The following is a 25,688-nucleotide window of genomic DNA, read 5'->3' as shown; positions in this document are numbered from 1 at the left end:
AGCACATTTGTCGACAGGAAGACGAAAGATTTCTACCCAAAGGCCATTACGAAGAAAATCACAGAAAGAATCCCAGTCAGCTTTACTGTAGTTGTAAGAGGTTCGATAAAAGAGGGGTTCAGGTGATGAAGAAGAATGAGATATTAGTTTTAGAGAGATCAAACTGTGATCAGAAGCAGCTAAGGGTATATGTGGAGAAACTAAGCACTGACTAGGAACAGAAACAATACATAAGTTGAGTAAAGAAGGTAGATGATTCGGGTTGTCAGGAAAGTGAGTTAGGGAATGAGAAAGGCAAAAGTTGTGGGATTTAATGACTGCAGAGTCACTGAAACTAGAGCCAAGCCATTCAGAGTGGTGAGCATTAAAGTCACCGACAACAGCTATATTAGCTAATGGATAAAGAGAGAGGGCTTGGTCAATATGATCAGAAATAACGTCAAAAAGAGTGCCTTTTGTAGAACATACTCCTGGTTTATAGATTGCTACCCAAGACTTAAAGAGGCTAAATGTGACTGCCGAGACTCGACCAAATAATAAAGGCCTTGAAAAGTACTTGGGTTCATTTGAATGCATCATACTCGCGAATACATAGTTTAAAGTTTTAACAACTATCGCACAGTTCTGCAAGCCAGAGATGTAACTTTAGATGTGGAGGTTTTAAATATAAAAATTGATGATATTTAAAACACTTTATTTTTATTTATTTTTTAAAAAAAATACGTTTTTTGTTTATTTCCTCACTTAGATAAAGTTTCAAATTATTTTTTATGAAATTGGTGATAATTACAGATTGTTAACTTTTTTTTTCTTGCTCTTGCTGAGCTCTTTTGTGTCAATTAGTGGAATAGGTAATGAATCCTTGGACTAATAATGTTCTTTTTTTTTTTTTTTTGTAAGACTTGTTTTGAGCATATTCAAGCGAATAAAACTTATCGAGTTTTTGAGTAACTTTTTTTGAGTGACTCTTTACATTAAATTCGAATTACTGTAATTTATTTTAGTGAATTGATTAGAATACGTTTTAATATTATTTATTCATGTAAGCTTTTGGTTTTTTCTTTTTTATATTACACTTACCTGTTTTCACTTATTTGTTTTTTAAAAATTTTACTAAAAATTACTCAAAAATACATTAAATACGTCAGACAATTGTTAATAAATGTTTAAAAAACTTTGGAATAAATGTGTTGAATATAAAAATATTTTACGTTCAACAATGTGTTAAGATCAACTTTATAATTTGGGGAGACTGCCAATTGAGACGCCTCTTACAAGTAAATTAGACTTTGATGCAGTTATCGAACTATTTGGAAGCAAAAAAACTCGCAAAAGCTCATTTTGGCTAATTGTAATACAATTTAATAGCCCTTTTTTTTTTTAAAAGTTAAAAATCAAAATAATATTTTTTCTAAAGAAAACCTAAAAGAATATTCTTGTTTTCTAAAAGCATATTTGTTTGTACAACTCCTTTAAAGATGGAGGTTTTGTTAATATTTCCTATTTTTATTTACAATTTCTTCTTTTATATATTTCAGGAAAATTACTTATAGTATCAATATTAAAGAAAAGGCAACTTATTGTATTTTTGCATACGCACACACACAAACACACACTCATACACACACACACACACACTTACATACATACACTTACACACACACACACACACACACACACACACACACACACACACACACACACACACACACACACACACACACACAAACATACACACACATATTTTGTTGTTGTTGTTTTAGATAGGTAACTTTCAGACATGAAGTATACTCCAAACATTTATAAGTTTATATTTATGTCAACTATAGAACATTCGCAAAAAGTTAAGATGACCGGAGCCTGGAAACGAATAAACCCTTAACCCTTTGCCCCTACCCTTAACGTGTGAGCAACCCTAGGAAAAAAAGTTTTATAGAAAATCTATAAACTTTTGGAACATATGGTCTATAAAAATTCTATAGAATTCTCTAAAATTCTTATAGAATCTTTGTTAATTTCTATAGAAATTCCAATAGAACTTTTTTTTCTACTTTTTATTTTAAAGAAAATAAAGTTTTATAGCAATTTCTATAGGAATTAATAGACATTCTATAGAAATTTTATAGAAATCTATAAAATTTCTATAGACCATATGTTTCAAAAGTTTATAGAAGTTCTATAGAACTTTTTTTCCTGTGACGAATTAAAAATTTTTTTTTTCTTTATTTATAACTAAATTTATATTCATCGACAAATTTTAAAAGAGTATTTCCTAGTTTGATACCTTTGACCCATATCCACCCGAGCCGATCGTGTTTAGATTTTTACACCAACGAATTGTTAGTGTCTTAAGAATCGATACAAAAATCAAAGCCCGTTCAACTTGGCGTCATAGTTATCTGGTAATTTATATATATATATATATATATATATATATATATATATATATATATATATATATATATATATATATATATATATATATATATATATATATATATATATATATATATATATATATATATATATATACTGTAAAATCGCTCGGTCACCATTTGCAAATCATAAAAAGTTTGGTCACCATGTAACTTCGGTCATTTAAGAAAAAATATAAAAAAGCATGCAAAACTCAAGTTTTACAACCTATTTTTTCTTAAATAATATTAGTTCGTAAATATGAATCCATAAAAAAAATTATAATAATGTTTATATGCAACCTGCTGAATTAATTCTTTAGCTAAACAATAATTTGAAAAAATGCATACTATTGAAATCTAAAATAAGCAAATTATTAAAATAAACGATCAAATTTAGTCCTTAGTATTATTAAGAATCAAATTAATTATATCTAAAAAAACTTGTTAATTTTTGAAAATTAACTACTTTTTTTATTAAATTAATGAAATACTCTAACTTCGAACATTCACGGATAAACATCGAAGCAGACAATTAGCATTAATATTGTAAAATGTTGTTGAGTGTTGCGAATGTAAAATTTATCGGCACCTTTACCTGTAAATTTACCAGTAAATTTTGAAATTTTGATTGATAATTGATACACACCATGGTATTCTATTTGAATAAAAAACTTGTTCATAATTTCAAAAATAACTGACAGTTCCTTGAGTTCTTTGACGGATCTTTGAGAAAAAATATCAAGCTTGTGACATTTTTTTTGGAGATAAAATTACAGCTCACCGACAATATGGATGCATTGCGAATCCTGTGACGATTGGCTGTGTGGATCTTGCTGTTCTACTATGGTCAACGATACGTGCAAGAATTTATAATAAACATACAAAGCTTATTTTAAGCAAAGTTGGTTTTTTGTTAATTGAAAAAACTTTAAATTAATTAAAAAATATATTTTTAAATTTATTAACCAGTGGCGTAGCAAATGTGATAATGGCCAAAGTCATAAAATAGTTGACTAATTACAATAAAAATTGAAAATACTACTACTTAAATTTAAAAAGGCCTATTTTATGTAACCCTTCTTGTTTTCTTTGGTGCCACAAAGACTTTTTTTTTGAGCCCGGGTTGACACCCTCCTTAGTTACTGGTAATACCTGAATTTATATCATAATCTTATAATATAACAACATTTAAAAATTAGTTTTCATTTTTTGCGACGTAAAGTTTGTGATACGTTATTAATATATAGCAGCCGAACTTATGAGATGGTATTGAAAGTTTGATCAAAGTAGATGCTTTTATTTTAAATTAAATATTAAATACTAGTTTTTATTTTTCATTTTTCTATTTTTACAATATCAATTATCAATATAATTTTCTGTAAGTTTCAGGAAAAAAAAATTAAAAAGCATAAGTATATGTTTAAAAAAAAAAAAAAAAAAAAAGGTTAAAAATGTATGTAAGTTGGACATACTCCTTTTCTAAAATAATCTCTTAGTATTCGAAAATTATGGATATATAAAGTTTAAACCCCCCTCAATTCGAGGGGGCTGTAAACTTTGCAGGTTCATAAAAAATGAAGACTTAGATATTATTGCTTGAAATTTGAAATTTGTCGATAAATATAAATTTAGTTATAAATAGTAAAAAAATAATTTATAAACTTGCACTCACCTTAAGAGCACGGAGGGGGCTGACAAAGGGTTTAAAGCTTTATTTGTCCCCAGGCTCCAGTCAACTCAATTTTTAAAAAATGTTCCTTAGAAATAAGGAGAGAGCATATGGAGTTAAAATAGAGAGAGAGTTATTATTCTAAAATAGTCTCAAATTGTATTGTATAATTAAAACATTCTTATGATTAAATTTTAATTTACTTACTTATTTAATTCGCTTGTAAAAAAAGGAATTCTTCACTTATTTTTCATCTAGCACTTGTTTTCAGAAATTGTCATAGCTTACGAATCAACAGGCCTGTAGCACCCGGGAAACGTAGGGGGGGGGGGGGGGAAGGCAGAGGTACATGCTTCCCCCCCATCCTCCAATAATTTTTCAAATAAATATTGAAGAAATCGACTGATAAAATGAATAAAAAAAATAAAAAACTTTTTTGGGGTCGTACTACTCCCCTCGCTTACCCCCAATATAGTTTTTGTTTCTACGGGACTGATTTAAAAAACACTTTAAAACTTAGTTAACTTTGCTAACAAGTAAAAAAAAATCAAAGAAAATACCTTATAATTTTATTTAAAGATTTGCTTAACGCCATTTTGCTTAATTAATTTAGAATTTGAAACAGCGTTACTCGACAACTAAGTAATAAAATCGAGAAATATATAAATAGATTTTAAAATTTACTTCCTTTTACGTCTGAAGTCTAGTCAAAATGTCAAAGTTTATTAAGCCCGAACTTGTCAAAACGGCAGAATATGTTGTTTCTATATTATTTATACAAGCAGAAAGCAACCCGTAACCCGTACGGGTTACGGTCGGTCTGTTACTTAACTTATTGTGGCTGTTTTCCACAATTTACAGTTGCGAAACCTTAACTAATACCCTGTAAGAAAAACGCCTTCAAACTAAAAATATTAAACCATCTTTAAAATTAAAATAAATTAATTTACCAATTACTAAACGTTATTTGAGTAATTTACAACTGACATAGGTCATATCAGTGTATGGCAGAACCATTTTCCTAGACATTACTAAGTTCAACACAATACTTTTTTAGTTACTGACACAAAATAATAACACTTCATCATGCTTTAAATTGACGAAAAAGTAAAGCTAAATTCTTGTTATATTTTTTATAACATGAACTTAAATTAATAAGATTAATATGAAGTAAACGTAAATTATACATGAGTGATTAATTTTTTGGTATCCCCTTGATACATGTTTCTTTAAAAAAGGAAATTGTCTTGAAAACGTTAAATGCACACATTTAAATAAATTTATTATAAATAACTAAGCAATTGAGTACAAATACGTTTCAAACAAAAAAAAGTTAATTTGCAATCAAACATGTGTTCAACAAATTGTAAAAAATATGTAAACTTTGATCGTTTATATTGCATTAATGCGTCATATGGCAAACCTAAAATAAAAGTTGTAACAGATAAGTAGACATAAAAGGAAAAAAAAAAAAGGAAAACAATTTACCTGTTTTTCGGTAGCCTGTTGTCATACTTGTTGCTGTCATGATGCAGCTTGTCGGTGTTGTTTTATGACCTTATTTCATGTTGGCTTTTAATAAACTTTAGTTAAATTTAAAAGACATCACAAAAGATTTAAAATATTTTAATTAAAAAGCAAAAGAACAAATGCTTCAAGGAGCCAAACTATAAACATTAAAGATAAAAAATCAAATTGAGATATAAAGTAACTGCATTTATATAGCTAAATAGATTGTCTAATATTTTTAGCTATATAAATTGGCTAATAGTAAATTTGTAAAGCAGCGTTTTCAATAAATTAAACTACCAATTAATTTTTTTTAAAAATAGAATGTAGCATTATTATATGATGATAATTGGGTAATGAATCAATTTAACTATATTTAAGTTTAATTGGTGAAAAACAAACAAAATTTTAACTGAAAAAAACCAAAACAAATTAAATATACAACATAATATATTATTAAGAAAAAATTACAATTTAAAAAAAAAAAAAATTACAAATTGAAAAAAATCACCGAAGAAAAAGCAGCAACCAAAAAAGTTATAAAATCACTGATATAAGAGTTTACCTTTTGGTTGTTGTATGAAGAGGATGCTAAAAATAATATCAAATAATTATAAGTAAAGGTTTTTCCACTACCAGCTGGTCCATCCATGAAAAACAATCTAGAAAGTTGATTTTCGACACTTGGTTGCTCATTCAGTGCAGCAAGGATAGCATTACATACATTTAATTGATTGACATTTAGCAACAATCTCATTCGATTGGCTTCGTCAATAGATTGTTGAACATTTTTATCAAAACCTTCTAGATTTAAGCTTATAAACTCATCAAAAACAGGCAGCCAGCGTTTTATCACTTTGATTAATATTCTTTTCAATTTGAGGAAGAGTAGCTTGTTCAGCTATTAGAAGTGGGACTGAGCAGTGAATGAAATCTTCCATCATAAAAGCTTTGTATGTATTCCAGAGATGTAAAGGGTTGTCAGGTTCACAAAAGGTCAAAATAACTGAAAACAACTGTCTAATTTGCTTTGGCATACGTGTTAAAAACGCCTCAGAAACAGTATTCTGCCATTCAGTGTCATTTTGCGACAAACCTTTCAAAACACATGCTTCACAAAGCGTTTCAAGGACAATACCATTAACAGTACGCACATCCTCCCAAGATGTTGCTTCTTTTGCTTGCAAAAGTAACAGTCCAAGAATAAACAATCCTCCAGTTGGATTAACTTTATACATTCTTACTATAACCTTATTACCACCCGTTCTCTAACCTTCCATTTACAATGTTTATCATCAATTATAAAATGATAAGGAATGTCTACATACGAATAGCAATGTGCTCTTTCATTTTCAGTATTTAACTTAAACCATGCCGTTAGGTGCGTATCACGTTGAGCTGCACGATCTAAAGTCATTTGTTCTGCTCCTTTTCTAAAATACATTAATTGATTTTCAGATAGATGAACTTTAAGACGTATATTAGTGTGTGACATATGACTTATTGGATACTCGAAAATTCGCCACAATGTTTCATGTGCACTAACATAACGACAATGTAAAAAAGTGTTTACTTCATCATGATTAATTTGTTCATTTATTAAAATATAGGCACAGTCGTGACTTTTGTAAATGTATTTGTACAAATATTTAACAGCCTTAACAAACATGCAAGCTTCAACATTAATGTGAGCATGATGTTTCTTTGATAACCATGGATTGTAAGGTACCACCCAGCGGTTATCTACATTGTTACCTTTAATATTGATAACCAAACCATTATCACAAAGTCTATAGGGTGGATAACCATTATGAACTGCTACTGTGTTGGCATTAAATTCTTTAGGATAGTTTTTGCTGCACACCCCATATTTCATGCAGGGAGAATTTGGATTCAGTATGCCACATGGACCGTGAATCATGCAAGTTTTAACAACGTCATAAAGGTCTCGATTAAGAATCGGATCTGGAATTTCTTCAGATATTAAATTATTGATATCATGTGCTGTTTCAAGCTTATCGTCATTTGCAAAGTGAAGTAAAATATGAACATGTGGCAAACCACGCTTTTGAAACTCAATAACCTGAACATGCTTTACAACTTTCCCTAATACACCGTGCTTAAAAATGTCATTGAGAAGGTTATTTTATTTGAGCTTAAATACTCGAATAACCAAGTCAGGTCTATCATTTGCTGCCTGACCTGGATATAAATTTTCAGTTATCTCGCGCCATTTTGGGTTGCAAGTGAATGTAATAAAAAGATCTGGTTTACCATACTTTTTAATTATAGCCATAGCATTTTCAAAGTTTTCCTTTAAAGCTCAAGATAAGCTCTTTCCTTTAAAGCTCTACATAAGTTGGCAAAACTAAAACACGCCCTGGTCTAACATTATGATCATTTCCAAGGTTGTTTACATGTTCGTGTAAGACATTATACTGCTCGAATCTCAGTTTGTTTTAGTTATTTCTGATGAAAGCAAGGCGCTGGCCTTCAATTTTAACATACGCATCAACAGCATATTGCTGAAACAGTTTTTTACCATAAAAGAGTGAAGAAAAAAATTGTCTAACTGAAAGTTTATAAGTGTAATACTGAGATAATGTAACATGATTTCTAACTAATGTAGCACGTTCAGGGTTGTGAACCAATTGATTATGCCAACCAGCTTCACCTCTCGGAAAAAATAGAGGATAAACCATAGGATCTAAGTTGGCAGACATACTTGATATAATTTTAAGAGGATGACCTCTTGGGTAAATAACAACTTCCCTGGAAGCAGGTGGTGCACCATCTTTGCCAACAACTACAACTGCAACATCACCATGTGAAGGGAGATTATAGCAACGTTTATCTTGCCCTTCAAGTAAAAACATTTTTACAACTGACACTAAGCGACCTTCTAGAGCTGCTCGACGAATTTCTTTATCTTTCACTTCAGCCATGTTTATAAATGCGAGAGCAAATGGGTATTCTTCACAAATAATAGTTTGCAATCGAAACATTAAGTCATTTAAGCAACGATCATTACCACGTTGTTGCAGTAAGCAACACGTAATACGGGTTATGAGTAATTAAATCATTGCTCATAGACAAAAAAAGACTACAGTAACATTAGTTAAGTTCTTTTTAAAATCTGTTACACACAGCAGGTACCATAAAAGGAAAGTCAAGTAAAGCCTGCCAATACCTAAAAAAAGAAATTAAAAATAATTGCAATTTTTAATTACTAAAGTATCATTTGCATTTTCTTGTTAGTAGAATTAGGATAATAATATAACAGAAAATATAAAGAATTAAAAAAATAGCTATAACAGCCCAACTCTATGAACACAAAACACAGAAACAATAGCGCATGGCATAAGATAATTGTAACCACACATTTCAGACATTACTATGTCTCTCCAAAATAGTTAAAAAAGAAAAGATCATAAAAAGGCTAGACAACTTAACGTAAAAACACGGCCAAATATCACCACAAATGAATAAGATATTTTATCAACTAAAATACTTGAACTAAAAAGACTTTATTTATTACAATATTGAAGAATTATGGTTTAACAATTTGAACAAATATATCATAAATAGCAAGCAACTCGTAAAATATTTTATATACATGGTCATTATCAATTGTGGCATTAAGAAATACGTAAGAGTTCAGTAATTACATGTTTTATTGATGCTCCCTGTACTAATTCTCATTTAACTCTTATCTAAGAAAGAGAGGGAGAGAAAGAGTTTTTATAGCAGCATATTAAAAAAAGTAAAAAAGACACGCAATATATAATATAAACTGGTTTTATTAAGTTTTGTTAAACAAAACTATTTTTACCTTTATTATTTGAAGTTCCAGCTTCTCTCTAACTGTTGACTAATAATTAATAGAGTAAATTTCATATCATTAAATTTACAAAATCAAAACCATGTTTCAACAGTAAGCAAACTAATCAAGTAATGACAAAGGCAACTAAAAAAAAAGAACATAATTATGTTTGAATTTATAAAAAAAATTTAAATCATTTTAATTTAAAACTGTTATCAACTGTTACTATAAATAGTAAAATTCATTCTTAGAATTGTTGTCTTAGTATTGTCACTGCTTGACACTGAATTCTGGCAAGTAAGTTTTCTGCTCGCCAAGCAGCATTTTTTTCATTTCAACAATGATTAATTGCATCTTAGCTCTGTCTCTTTCATTTGGACAACAATTATTTTCGCCTATTATTATTTACTTAAATAAATAATTCGCCTATTACTAGCCATATATATATATATATATATATATATATATATATATATATATATATATATATATATATATATATATATATATATATATATATATATATATATATATATATATATATAGGGCAAAGAGCCTAATAATGGCCGGGTCTTATTAAGAGCCAAATTTGGGTCCGCTTTTATTGCATTTATTTATTTGGCGGAACATTTATCTAGGTGTTGATTATACTTTTCTGTTTCTTTAAAATATCTATGTTTTAATCTAACTTTTATAAATGTTGTTTTCAGTCTTGATTTTAAGGAAATCTTATTTTTCTCAAGGTTAATTTAAGTGAATATTTTATGCCGTAAAAAGTAATTTTTGGTTTTTTCATGCAACTTTGAGGCATATTTTAACGCAATATTCTTTCAGGTATGTCTTTTTGGTTTATTTTGATCTGTTATGTACTTTAATATTATTATGTAAACTGTTTTGTTTGTCAATATACGATAGGCAGAAGCATCAATATAACCTAAACTCCCAGATTTTAAATAGGTCTCAATAATAGCCATTTATTTAACCAAATAAGAGCCACGGCTCCTATTTTTAATATCGAATTATTACGTGGCTATTATTAGGACAATAGTTTAATTTATTGTGTATATAGTTTAAACACAAATTGTGTCACAATAAATTAGACTTATATGTCCTTATTATAAAAGTTCTAATAACTTATATTTCCTAATTGTATCCTTATTATAATTATACTTAGTGTTTATACGTATAACATGTACCATGTATATACATGGTAAAGTAAATACTGATTATAGTTAATATAAGGCTTATTTTAACTATAATTAGTATGTACTTTAACATGTATAAATACTACGTATAATTAGTATTTACTTTATAGTATTTATTATAACGGTTTATTATGTCTGTAAGTATGTAATTTTATTTGTTTTAATGTTTGTAAATATTTAAAGTTATGGTTTGTATTTTATAATTTATATAATACAAATAAACAAAAATTATTATTATTAATATTTACTAGCTACATAACAATTTAAAATATATATATTTTGTATATTTAATTTAATGCTCACTAAGTATTATTTTGTATTTAACCATTATACTTATGTATGCTATTTCTGTTACATTGAAGTATAGATATGTATGATAAGCATACTTTATGCTTGTATATGTATTTGTTTGTGGTATCTGTATATAACCTTACGAAAATCTAATGTAAATACATTATCATAACAATGTAGTCAGTATTCTCTATCTTTTAGTTAATTTGAGTAATTATGGGAAAAACCACGAAAATCGCAAAAACGAATAACAAGATTAAAAAGAACACTGCCTCTTTGATTGAGTTTTAATTCAAAGTTGAACCAGAAAGTGAAAAATGTACAGAGATTTCAGTGGTCCAACAGAGATATGAAAAATGCAATTGCAGGTGTTCAAAATAGTTTAATGTCGCAACGAGAAGCGGCAGCACAATTTAGTATTCCTCGGTCAACCCTTCGTAAATTTCTTAAAGGCAATTCAGTTCATGGTGTCAAACCCAGACCTAGTCCAATATTATCAATGAATTTAGAGCTAAAGCTTGTTGAATATGCCGCAACAAGAGCTGAACTTGGATTTGGATTTGGAAAGAGACAATTTAAAAAATATGCATCAGATTTAGCCACAAAGCACAATTTAAAGTTAAGCGTTCAACTCCTTCAGAAAAATGGTGGCGCTCATTTAATCAGCGACATAAAAATTTAGTTTTGCTAAAGCCTGAAGGTATTTCATCAGTCCCTCATCAATGCATATCTATGCCAAAAGTTCCTAAATATTTCTATTCGCTGCATGAAGTTTTGAGTGACACCCGTGCCCTTTTAAAGCCTTCATTAATTTGGAACATGGATGAGTCTGGGCTACAGATAGATTTTAAACCTCCTAAAATAATTGCAAAAAGAGGTACAAAATACCTTCAATCTCGCACAAACATGAAACCATAACCATTATTGCTGCTGTAAATGCTGCAGGTGGTTTAGTACCTCCACATTTGATAGCAAGAGGTAAAACGGCTAGATCTCTTCATTCTTTTAATACTGCAAATGCACCATCAGGCTCAAATTGGAGTTTTAGTGAGACAGGTTGGACAAAGCAAGGAATTGCATTTCTTTGGTTCACTAATACTTCCTTGCCTAATATAGGTAGAGATCGGCCACAAATTCTCATAGTTGATGGTCACGATTCTCATAACTTTGTTGAGTTATTGTCTGTTGCAATCAAAAATAACATTTATATTGTTGAAATGCCAGCGCATTGTTCGCATTGGCTCCAGCCTCTAAATCGCACAGTATTTGGTCCTCTTAAAACCTATTATAATCAAACATGTCATGAATTAATGAATGAATATCCTGGAGTTACTATTAACAAGTCAACTTTTTGTGGCCTTTTTAAGAAAGCCTGGGATCAAGCTCTCACAGCTGCTAATATTATTTCAGGGTTTCAATCATGTGGTATTTTTCCATACAATCCGTCTGCTGTTCCAAGCATAGCTTACTTGCCTAATTCTGTCTATTCCATACAACAGCTACTTGACTCAAATGATCTGCTTGAATCAAGTCTGCATCCAATAAAAACTGACACTAAAATAACAAGATCAGAATATGCAATAGAAGAGGAAAGTTGATTTTGAAGTAGAATTAATTAATAAACCTGGAAATATGTCTGAATCTAAAATAGATAATAATTTGATAAACCTTGACAATAATTCTTTGATATGGGATACCCATTTGACTCATGTGCAGTTTACAACTTTTAATTTCTGTATTCAAAATGGCTACAACATCCCAGATCCCTTGTATAAATTATATAAAGAATTTAAACTGAAACAGATTTCATGTACAAATATCACTTTTAGAAATAGATGACTCTGTTCCGATGCCAAATGAATCTATAGTTACTATTCCATTTCTAAATGAAACTATTATTCAGCAAGATCCTGTGCCAAATAAAACAACTGGGCAATCTAATATTTTTCCAAATAAAACCACTAATAATTGTAATCAGATGTCAATTAAAACCATTGTTCAGCCTAGTCTGACAACAATTATGTTGTGTACAAACCATTCAAATAATGATAGTGACAATGATATTTTGCCTTATCCAAAGATATATACTATCAAGTCAAAAGAAAATCGAAAAAAGGCTCAAAAATATTTTGTATTAACTTCTCAAGAAGCAATGCAATCTAAAGTAAATGATGATGAGAAAAAAAAAAAGAAAGTCGCAGCAGCTTAAGAGAAAAATTAAAAAAACAAAAAGAAAAAGAAAATAAAGCACAACAAAAACATGAGAAAGAGATACAAAAGCTTGCTCAGTTAGAATGAGAAAATTCAGTTCAACTCCTAAGATATTGGAATTCAATATCTCTTCAGATAATCAAATTATCTGTATTAAAGTACCAGATAATGCAATTATCTCCATCGATAATGAGCAAATGTAAATAGATTATTATCAACAGATTATTATCAAATTCATTATCAATATATTGTGAAAATTTCTTCTTATTTTAATATTATCAAAACTTCTAACATATTATTGTAAAGCTTATTGTACATATATTAAAAATCTTATAACAGCTATGTGCTAAAGCTATTATTTTATTTAAAATTTGTTTTATGCTTGATTTTCTATAAAAGTAATTAAAAAGTTTCTTAACTTATTTTGTATTTCCGTTTTGATAGACTATCTTTTTATTTGAATAACAAATAAAAACTGTTTAAGTTTTTTTGTTTAATATCAACCAAAATAATATACTTAAGCGAAGTAAAGAATATTTTACTTATAAAAAAATTATCTTGGTTTGTAATTCTTTAAAGTAGATCCTAGTTCATTATTAGGCTTTAATCGTCTGTCTGAATTATACTTTTTGGTATATAAGCATTCTTAGATATATTGATTTTAGGTAATGTAAGTGGCTCATAAAAGGTAACGTTTTTTAATTTGCTGGCTATTATTTGGTCTACCCGGCCAATAATTGGTACAATATTAAAATCTCAGTTTAAATACATTTTTATCTGAATTAAAAATATTTTAAAAATAAAAAAGGTTTGTATAAGGTGTAGGCGTTGGTCATTAATAAAGCAGTATAAAAAAAAAATTAACCATTAGTTTAAGACATCCTACACGACATTTTATAAAAAAATTGTGGCCATTAATTGGTCACTTTGCCCTATATATATATATATATATATATATATATATATATATATATATATATATATATATATATATATATATATATATATATATATCAGATCCGTAAACGCAATTTTGATATTGGGGGAGGAGGGGGCCCCGGGGATTTCTTCGATGGAAAAAAAAAAAAAGGAGGGGGGGGGAGGGGAAAGTTATGATCAAGAACAAATTTGAAAGTAATAACTTATAATAACTAAAACAAACCTTTTAAAATTAGTTTTTAGGGACAATTATTGCAGAGTTCAGAGAAGTAATTTAAAAAGTTTAATGACCATCTAAAACCATATACTTTTAAATATCTATAAGTTATATTAAAAAAGTCAAAGATTAAAGAGTCAAGCATTGCATATCTTGACAACATAATTAACGGAATTGACCAAAAAGGTTTATTCGTGTTTGACATTTATTAATAAATGCATTCGCAATTTCGGCTAAATCAGTTTTATCAACTGCTTCCTTGTGAGTATGAAGAACCAGCAAATTGTTCAGACGGGAATCTGTTGTTGTTGATCGAAGATAGGTTTTAACTCTTTTCAAGGCGGATAAAGACCTTTCACTAAGAGAATTAGTAGCTGGCATGATAAGAATCAGCTTTGCAATCTTTAGAACTTCTGTAAGTAAAGCCTTTTTGGAGTAATCCAAACTCTTTAGAAACAAGATAAGATCTTGGAAAGTAAATTTTTTGGTGTCGTAAACTTACAATGGTTGGGAGAAGGGCAATATGTGTTTTAGCTAAAAATTGGTTTATATCTTGGTTGTAAAAACGACAAACTGATTGCAAATGATTTTCCCAGCTTTTGTTTTTTATAGACCTGAGAAGAACTTTCTGAAAATCGACATATATTTTATAATCAGGTTGATCAAATCTCTGTTTGATAAAGCTAATTACAAGATCGAAACATTCGAAATACAATTGGCCGTAACGTTCTTTAGGTGAATCGTGGTAACGATAACTTTTTTGTGGGTTAAGGGTTTTTTGTAAATATTCTGGCATTTTTCTTTTTCTTTGAAGTTTAGGATCAGCAACACCAAGCTGGATTTTTCATTTCATAAAACGTTCCCAAAACAACTCGTAAATTTTGCTGCTTTGGGATTTTTCTAGAACATTAACAACTTGAAATGCTAAATTTTGTCCTTCCGCTGCTGAAATATCTTGACGCTGGAGTGCCTTACTCAGATTGTCGGTTTGTTTTAGCAGGCATTCACCAAGATAGCAACAAAAAATAAAGCCAAATGTTGACATTACAAACTTTACTCCCGAATTCTTGCTTTCATCTTTGTATTGTTTAAATCCTGCAATGACCATCTCCAAAGTTCCATTAGCTCGTGATTCTAGAAACTATTCAAGAACATCCCCTCGCACTGTCCACCTTGTTGGAAAAAATTTATGGATCGATTTTGAATTGTTTTTTGTTGACTCTTGGATAACTTCGAATTTGGTATTTCTTTTAGGTGACTTTTTAACAAGTTTGCAAATTTCATATGCTGTTCCAAAGGTTTCATTGAGGCTGGAAATATTTTTGATGACATCTCTAATTGCAAGATTTAAGGCATGGCCATAACAATGCGTGTGTAAACACTTTTTATTCATTAACTTTATCTCAGTTGCTACTCCAGATATTGGACCAGACATAGAAGTAGCTTTGTCGTAACACTGACCACGTGCATATCCAATTTCAAATTCATTCTTAAGAGAATGTCTTTGAGAACACGCAGAATTTCTTCGGACGTTGTATTTGGTAACGGATGCATACCAATGAACTCTTCGTGTGCTTGTAAATCATCATCAACCCACCGAAAACAAACTACTGCTCAAAACTTTTCATCTAAAAGAACACTAAAGATAGTCGCTGACTGTATGTTGTTGACAATCTTGCGCAAAACGTGTAGTGCCATAATTTCAATTATTTCATTTTGTATTGCTGGTGAAACAAAACGATTTGTTTTCTTTTCAAGCCACGAGGTCAGTTCTTTGTCATCCTCGCTGCGAAGTAAAAGTAACTGGTAAAAGTTGGAGTTTATTTCACATTTTTCGTCATTGTTCCAGTTTCCTCTAAGAGGCAAAGATTGTCGGGTCAAATACCTTATACTTTGAATAATCTTTAACAGCATTTTTCGATTAGTTTCTTTACTTTTAGCCAATTAGGTGTCAAGAAGCTCTGCAATATCCTTACATTTTTCAGGTCCAGTAATCAAACGCTCGGTTGCTTCTTTATGGGCATCACTACACTCGTGCTTTGAAAAACCTCTTGCAGACTCAAGTGCTTTTTTCCAGTTTCAATAACCGGTTGAAGTAAAGATTTTTTCAGCTTTTGCCGATGAAATCATGTTTTTACTTAAAGCAGTTATGCAGGTAAAACAAAAAGCAGCACCTCTATCTTGGCTGTAGTGTAGCCATGGGAATCGATTGAACCAGTATCGGTTAAATGATCTTTACTTTGGATCCTTTCCAAATGTACTTGATGGAAAGTTAAAATTTCTAGGCTGGTAAGGTTGGTTTAAATTCTAAATAGTTTCCGCTGAACACTGTTGTGAATTACAAGGTTTCTCCAAGTTTTTTGATATTGCAGGTTCCTCTTGTTCATTTGGCCTACAAAAGATGGTTGAAAAGAATTTATAAAAAGTAAATTAATATCGGATAACATAAAAACGGTATCTATTATGTGTAACATTTAACATCTGAAAAATGAGCGTACTTTTAAAAAAGTACGCTAAGTTTGCAATATTAAAGTTTTACAAAATATTCCTGGTAGATCGATGAATATAAAATACCTTTAATAAGTAAAAAAATATATAAACTATTTAAATAATATATAAAATTAAAAATAATATAAATTTTTGTTCGACGTTCTGTGCTACTTTTGTAAACCATTTCGATATTTTAATAAATTTTGTGTTCGACATTACTACATTGACTACTCTTGTTCGCAACAACTCTAGTTCTCAGCAAAACAAACAAACAAACAATTGCCTTTTAATAGAATGCTGATAATAATTCAAAAAAAATGATAATGACATTGAAAATCGAATTGTGATGTGTAAAAACCTCATGTGGATTAAAATAAACACTTTTTGCAATAAAATGTAGGTTTTCGCAGCTTTAAAGTTTATATCAAGAAAATAAATGCTATAGAAATAAAGTCATTCTATATATTTTACAATAGGTTATACATAAATAAATATATATATAAATATATATATATATATATATATATATATATATATATATATATATATATATATATATATATAAATACATATATATATATATATATATATATATATATATATATATATATATATATATAAATTAGTAGAAAATTGATCTGTTCTTTAAAGAACATTGAGCACTCTATTTTGTAGTATACATTTTAAAATTGTTTATATATATATATATATATATATTTTTATACTTCTTGCAATACAATGAATTATTTTGTATCAAGTAGCGATTATAGCATTTTGTCAATTATTAATTCCATCTCGCATAAGCCTATCTCTAACATTTCTGCAACAATTATTTTCAACTTGCCTAACCAAGCTCTCCTCATTTGGGTTCGAATTATTTGATTGATTATTAATTTCCTCTCACCTAATTTTGTTGATTATTAATTTCATCTCACCTAATCTCTTTTATTTCTGCGACGATTAACTAGCCTATTAACATTTCTATTTCCTAAACTAATATCTGCTTCTAGCCTAATATCATCCATTTAAACTTCACACTTTTGATTAAAAGTAGTAACAAAAAATCTTAAACGAGTCCTGAAGATTGTAACCTTTCCTAAATAACTTTTTTTCTACTCTAAATAGCACACACAATTAATTTTTATATATAACAAAGCGTCATTTAAAATAAATTATGAAATATTCTTATGACTTTAAAAAAATATAATGATAAGATGTTTGAAAAAAAATTAGCAAATAATAATAAAAAAAATATTAAAAACATGTAATTCTAATAATAAACGTACTGCCAACACAAAAAAATTAAAAAAAACAAACGTTGTAAACCCTTTTTTGGAAACTTAAATATTATTTCGTCAAAAAAATTATTGGTAAAATTTTTTAAAATTGTGAATTTTAAAAAGTTCACAAAACTATATAATATTTTGTTCTTCTATACCACTAAATACATCATCTGATACGTCTAAAAAACAAAATGCTACAAATAAGTAAATAAATAAGAAAAACATTACATACAAAAAATGAAAAAAAAAGCATGAAAAATGAAAAAAAAGTCTAAAATAAAAAAATGTAATGAATAAGTAAATAAATAAAAAATCTAAAACAAAAAATGTAATGAATAAGTAAATAAATAAGAAAAACATTACATACAAAAAATGAAAATCAATGCACCTTATAGAGAAAAGCTGTTGTGATTTACTAGAGTAGTAGATGAAAAATATTATTATTTTATGTTAGCTTTTACAAAATAATTGGAACATCATAATTCTAAAATATTTATAGCAAAATCATGTAGTAAACAGCGCTAAAGACAAAAAATCAAATTGAGATAAAACAAATTGCATATTTATATATAATTGTATAGATGGCAATATATATGTATATATAATTGTATAATGGCAAAATAACTTATCTTGGCTTTTAGTGAAAGATTAAAAGCAGTGATTTTTAATAATAAAGTTACCTATTTATCGTTTTTAACTACAGACACCAACGTGACGGTAAGCCAAATGTCTATCCACTCAAAAGATAACAAAAAAATAACATCACAGCAACACACAACAATAGCACACACTATAAGTTAATATAGTATGCATATACCATAACATAAGTAACATAACATTCATATATAACAAAACATAAGTAACAACATTACGCAAAATGTTATTAAAATATATTATTATGTATTTTTTGACATTAAACACTATTGTGTAACCTTCTGTTATAAGTACATCACTTGGCTAGCAAAGTTGACAAATTTTGTTACTGTGACTTGTTAAACTCTACACGTTTAACAAGTCATAGCACTTTGAAAACATGGAAACAACATAATATAAACATATGTACCAACTTTAAACACAATAAATGTGTTTAAATATGTATAAAAGGTTAAATATATATCTTATATATATATTCAAACACATTTTTGAAAACAATTATATAACACATATTAACACATACACAAACAATAAAAAAACACTTTACATTATTATAAAAACACATTAATAAAACAACTATAAAGCACTTATTACCACATACACATACATATCAAAAAAGCATAAATGCAAACAATAAACGTGTGCAAACAAAAGTTTTTCAAAATGACGCGAGAAAATTTAAAAAGATTTAAAGTAAACAAAATATATATTTACAAACAATACTCTTTACCTTCTTTTTTATTCATAAGAACTGTAACCTTCATAACAAAATATAACCTTTACATACAATAACATGTGACATGTCATGTTAGTGTTGGCACAAAATTTTGATTTAATTTTTCTAAATTTTCTAAAAAAGAACAAAAATAATTAATAGCATCACAAAAATTTCAAAGTAGTAATAACCATTTTATGGAAATAGCATTAGTATAACTTTAAATAAAATCCATACCCCTATTTTCCTAAAAAAATCAAAATAAAACTTCTAAAAGAAAAACTAAAACAAGCAAAATATAAACGACTTAAAAAATTAAAATCCTTTCTACTTCATCTAATAAAAATTCAAATCCTTTCTACTTTATCTAATAAAAATGTATATATAACTATTTTATATATTTACTTCAATTATAATAATGATCTAAACAATGATTATTCATCTTAGTATGATTCTCTATGTAATATATTTAAACTAATAATTAAATTCCAAAAGGAAAAAAATTTTAACTTGCCTAAGCGATCTTTCTCCAATGACCGCGTGCATTAGGAGAACACGCTCTTTCAAAGCCTAGTAACTAATGAAACGACATTAAACGTTAAACATTGGACGTTTCTGTAGCAATTATATTATAGATTGTTCTGCTTAGAGACAATATTGTGTTTGAACTAAAAAAATAGCTTCTTATTACCTTTAGGTCCTGATAATAGAGTTATTCAAGGTGGGAAATTTGAGTGTTTTATTTGTGTTAATGGGCGTATAAATGGTACTGAAATAGCAACACTTCCACCAATGGTATCAGGTGAAACTAATACAGATATAGATCATAGTTGCAGTAATTTGGATCTTTCAACAACCAATGAAAATTTTGTTCTTTGCAGAAGTTGTTTTCAACAAATAGGAAACGGTAGTAAACATCCTTTCTTAGCAAAGGAATTCGACGCATATTGTACAATCCAGCTAACTTGTAACAAAAGGAAAAATTTATCAACCACAATCAACAATTTAGTAACCCATGACCTCAAAATCAAAATAAAAACATTTAACCCTAAGAAGTTTGTTGTTTCTATTGGTGTAGTTGAACCGAAAACACCTTACTTTTCACATTCAAAACTGAAACAACTACAGAGCAAACTTCATACAAGGTATAGATTGTCTATTACAACTTATTATAATAATTATTTTATGCTACATTTTTTTTTTATAAACTTGAAAATTGATAATTTAAATTAAATCATCATTGTTGGATTTAAAGTTGTTTTGTTATTATTTAGTGTTTCGAAGCATTCTTGTCCATTTTGTGAAACAGAATCACCAAATATGCTGAGAGCATATTTCCTAATTTCTCTGTGTGAGTTGTATAACAAATAGATGGCTGCTGGAGGAAACATTGCAAATCCTCTTTTATTCACTGTAAATGTAACAAAGAAGATCTTGGAACTAGTCAATATACCAGGCTTACACTTTGGTTGGCATAGTAGACAAAATTCTCAAACTAATTGAAAAAAACTTGTTTGAGGACACTAATCAAGGGTTTCATTTTGTACTTAGTTATTTATCTACAATTAATCTTGCTTTTATAAATCAAAACTTTCGAATCTATCTGTATGGGCACAATATTATTGGTGGAAAATATATGAAAGCTTTGATTGACTTTAGCGACTTTATGGGTGTTTTGGGAAAGCATTAAATCCAAACTTCTCTGATTATATTAAAGAATTTTCACAAAGTTTCATAGATCTTGATTTAAACATTTCTCTGAAAGTTCATATAGTTAAGCATTATGTTAAAGAATTTATTGTTATGAAAGGAAGAACTTTTGATTTGGTTTCATGGCATATTTAGAAAAATAACTGAAAACTTTTTAAATTTTTACGTATGAAAATATTAATATTAAGTATTTTGAATAAAGGTTTAGGGTATTGGACTGAGAAAACATTAGAATCAGAGTCTCAAACAATTTTGGGAAATATACAAGGTAGGACAACACAAGGCCAATTTTAATGAAGTCTTGCAAAGAGCTGTCTGTGTGTACAATAAATGGCATTTATAGTTAAAGAGTTACATATGAATAAAAAGTATTTATTTTATAACTTTAGGGCAATTCCACATCAAATCACCCAGTCCATTGAACCATGTGTCTTCCTTTTGGGTTATATTTTGACACATTATTCCTAATTATAAAAAAATATTGCATGCAAAATTTCAGCTAAAAAAGTTTAGCGGTTGACAAGATACTGCAATTTTATTACTGACATGGTTTCCCAAAATGACTCGGTTTTCATAACACTCTGAAAAAAATATTTTCCTTAAAATAATAAGAAATAAAAATGGCAAAAACATGAAAATGAACATATATAATGTTTTTTTAATGCTGAATTCAATAAATGTACTTAAAATGCTCAAATATAAAAAGAACATGCATAAAAATTAATAAAACAACTAGTTTCTATAAACCAACTTTGGGGCCCAATATCTCAAAACACCCCCATTAAAAAATTTTTTTTTATTGCTGTTTATATTTTCAGCTGTTTATAATCTTACTAGGCACAAAAAATCTAACTGGAAAAACAACTAAAACATACGGAACTTTAATTTCAAAGATGTATTACTTTTTCAAGAAATTCCCAAAAAATATTTGTAACTAAAATAAAGTTAATCATAATTTAAAAAGTTACTTAAATATACAAGATTTTTAAAGGTATCAAAGATGAAAGTTATTTTGACTGTGTTTGTAATAGTTTACAATATTGATCCCATTTTACTTGTACTTCCTCTATTTCAGCATTTTCAAACACATAGTTTCTACCAGAACTAGAGCAAGCTTGTGGAACAGATAGTTTTTTCAATATGTTGGTGTTTGGAATAAAACAGTAGTCGTCTCTTTCAGGCCAGTTAAAACAGATTGATGGACCATTTGGATGAAGAAACTTAACTTTAACATCAACTTCTTCTAAGTTGGTTTTAGTTACAATGCCGATCCACCACTTATCATCACAGACTACAGCGACATAACAACCTAAAGTGACAGTATCAAGTTGAGATATGTCTTGTTTCTTTTTAATATTGTGGATTATTGTATAATTAGTGTCTGTACTATACCTCTTTGCCCCAACCTTGTTATCTCCAAGATGTATAAATTGATGAAAGCTCTTCACGTTGCAATTGTAAGTCCAATCCCTTTATGTAAATGAAGTTAACAACTTTGATTTTATCAATACAAAATTCATACATAGCTTCTGATGTGAGAATTTGGTTTCTGTACGGTCGTTTTAAACTTTCTTGTGCTGTTAATCTTTTTACAGTACCACCAATCCCATCGCATGGTGACTTTCCGTGGGACGTGGCAAAAAAGTTCCATTCAATTTTAAGGCAAAATTCGCTCTCTGGTTGGCATAGATTGTAAAAACTCTTACAATTTTTGTACAGTCCTGCGCAATCATCAGTGAATAAATGTAAGTTGGACAGATTTGAAAATTTTATTTTTAATATTGGTTTGATTAGTTGGAATATTTTGTACACATAAGTTACATCATGTATAATGTCATCTGATATAAACAGTAAGAAATATGTTTCAGTTCACCTTTATCATCTTTATAGTATATGACTAATGGATGTAAAGAACATTGTTGGGTGTTCCAATGATAGCTCTGTATTTCATCTTGGACAACAAAAGCATAATTTTCAGTAAAGTCGCCAATAATGATAATGTTTGATTGATCCATATATTGTTTCAGTTGGTTAAGGTACTGTGATTGAGAGTCAGCAATACAAGAAAAAGCTTGTAGCTTTTCAAAACAAGATGCTAATAGTTCAACAAACGTTGGAACATCAGCTGTTAAACTTAATAGTGTTGCACGATCAGTAGTTTGCCATTGCTTGTAGTGCATCTCAAAATCATCTTCGTATTCTCCAAAAATCTCATACAAATATTTGGTGAGGGGTTCTTTACCAAGACAATCATCACACTGTGCAAGCATGCATTCTTTGTTTTCTACTGAGCAAACGGTTTTTGAAAGTAAGTCTTTATACTTTAGTCCAATATTTAAAGCATCTACTAGCAATATGGCATTTTGGTGATAAGAACAAACACAAACAGAATGTGTACCACTTGCACCTGGCAAAATGCACCACTTTGGTCTAAGTGAAGCAAATTTTGAGTAACTTATTTGTATTTCTGGATTGTTTTCTTTGTATAATAAATATAGTTCCTTTAAATTACACAAAAGCAGTTTTTTTTGTTTATGGACGTTCTTTTGAATGCTAACATAATCTTTTTTTCCAGGCATAGTTCTACATAAATCACTTAAATCATAAAAAAGTTTAACAGAATCTTCTATTTCTTTTTGTAAGACTTTCCCTATATACAAAGGTGAGATAGCCAACAATCCTTTTTTATTAAAAAGTTGTCTAGCCTTTTTTGCTTGGTATTCTGTAACAGCAAAGTTATTTTGTACTTCTAATATTGACCAACTTGGGGGTGCCAGTGTTAGAAGTTGAACAATAGTCCTTTTGTCAGAACATAGAATTTTTTCTTTTATCAAGCTCATAGTTTCATCAAAGTTTTCAGCCTTCTTTTTAATGTCATTTGGTTCATAATACAGTTTTGAGGGAACATTGAATTGACTTTCAGTTTTTCTAGTAAGGTTTCTTACCATTTCGTTGATGCGCGCAACTTTTCGCTTTCCTTCTGAGAGTATATGTTTTGATGACTTTGAATGAGATTTTAGAGGAGATATATTAAAATTTTCAAGTTCTTTATTGATCTCCTGTCTTTTTGATTTGAATGATGATATTAGAAAATCTTCATCTTGTTCACCCTGACTTTGCTTCTTTTCTTTAAGATCTGCTTTTTTGGCAATCTTTTGCTTATAGGGTTTGCAAAGTTTCTTCCCAGGAGCAATATTTAAGCTACTTCTCATCATGTCTTGTGACTCATTTATCGTAACTACTCTAAGATTTTCTAAAAGTAATTGAATTCTATATATAATTGCATATAGCTTTATGAATTTTGTATATAGTATAATTGTATGTCTAGTTGTATATAGCTTTTCTGCACAATTGTTTAAAACACTGTTTATGTTTTGGAAAACACAAGTTAAAAAAATATATATATTAAAATACTAAAATTCCACTTTTACTTACTTGTAATTTTCTTTGCATGTTTTTTAAATGGATCACAGCATGCTTTCTGCCATATAGGATACATTTTCAAATAATTTGTAGCATGTTTTTCACATAATATTGTTAAGTTTGATAGTTCAATGTTACAGCGTAATGATATAGCTTTTTTTTGTTCGTTGCTTAAAGTTCCAATAACATCTTGTTGGCCTTTGCATGCATCTGATGTCATTAACCCAATAGAACACATCTTATAATAAACTACTTTGTATGAATGTATTTCCTAAAAAAAAGAGAATTCTTTTTTCCTACCTAATTTTTAGTAAAAAAAAAAATTTAATATAGAAATAATTCAAACCTTTTCAGAATCCCAGTGTCGTTTAGTTTTTTACACTGATAGATATTGTTAATTTTCTTTATAGATATATTTATATATATATACAATTTATATATATATCAAATTGTTGATTTGTTAAAATTTAAATAAAATTTACGAATGCTGTTTTTTAACAGAACTTTTTATAAACGAGTTATTATAAACTTTTACAAAAGTTGTCAAAATTTTAAAAACAAATGCACATCAATATCACACTAATTCAGTTTTTATATAAAACAAAACAGGATGTTTTTTTCAGTTGTTAAGTTCAAATAACTAAGTTATCATATAATTAAGACTTCCTTAAATATAACAAAATTGTTTTTTTTTTAAAGGAGTCTTTTAACTAAATATAATATTTTACAAAATTCTATTTGAAAGTTTTTTAAAATAGCTTATTGAAAATTTGATACATCTTTGAAATTAAAGTTCCGTATGTTTCAGTCATTTTTTCCAGTTAGATTTTTTGTGCCTAGTAAGATTATAAACAGCTGAAACTATTAACAGCAACAAAAAAAGTTTTTGATGGGGGTGTTTTGAAATATTGGTCCCCAAAGTTGTTTTATAGAAACTAGTTGTTTTATTAATTTTTAAGCATGTTCCTTTTATATTTTAGCATTTTAAGTACATTTATTGAATTCAGCATCAAAAAACATTATATATGTTTATTTTCATGTTTTTGCCATTTCCTATTTCTTATTATGTTAAGAAAAATATTTTTTCAGAGTGTTATGAAAACCGGGTCATTTTAGGAAACCAGGTCAGTAT

General features: G+C 28.5%; 3 protein-coding genes across 3 annotated transcripts in view; 1 reads left to right on the top strand and 2 right to left on the bottom strand.

Annotated features, from left to right (window-relative positions):
• The window catches only part of LOC136076723 (usherin-like), a 765,758-nt gene that overhangs the window by 56,372 nt on the left and 683,698 nt on the right, over positions 1-25,688 (top strand). The window lies entirely within an intron of this gene.
• LOC136075825 (uncharacterized) lies at positions 6,839-7,891 on the bottom strand. Its single transcript, XM_065789263.1, has 2 exons — positions 7,760-7,891; positions 6,839-7,714 (listed from the first exon to the last, which is right to left on the bottom strand). The coding sequence occupies exons 1-2, from the start codon at positions 7,889-7,891 to the stop codon at positions 6,839-6,841; spliced, it is 1,008 nt and encodes a 335-aa protein (XP_065645335.1).
• Positions 8,055-8,540, bottom strand: LOC136075824 (uncharacterized). Its single transcript, XM_065789262.1, has one exon. The coding sequence runs from the start codon at positions 8,538-8,540 to the stop codon at positions 8,055-8,057; it is 486 nt and encodes a 161-aa protein (XP_065645334.1).

This window comes from Hydra vulgaris, chromosome 02 (genome assembly GCF_038396675.1).
Source record: "Hydra vulgaris chromosome 02, alternate assembly HydraT2T_AEP".
NCBI lineage: Eukaryota > Metazoa > Cnidaria > Hydrozoa > Anthoathecata > Hydridae > Hydra > Hydra vulgaris.
The sequence above is the reverse complement of the archived record's forward strand: the minus strand, read 5'-3'. Positions and strand labels throughout refer to the sequence as shown.

Bases quoted from the DNA above. Each gene is read 5' to 3' on its own strand.
- LOC136075825 (XM_065789263.1), bottom strand. From the start codon at position 7,891: ATGGCTATAATTAAAAAGTATGGTAAACCAGATCTTTTTATTACATTC. The intron at 7,715-7,759 runs GTATTTAAGCTC...GACATTTTTAAG, and splicing joins GACCTGACTTGGTTATTCGA to CACGGTGTATTAGGGAAAGT.
- LOC136075824 (XM_065789262.1), bottom strand. From the start codon at position 8,540: ATGGCTGAAGTGAAAGATAAAGAAATTCGTCGAGCAGCTCTAGAAGGT.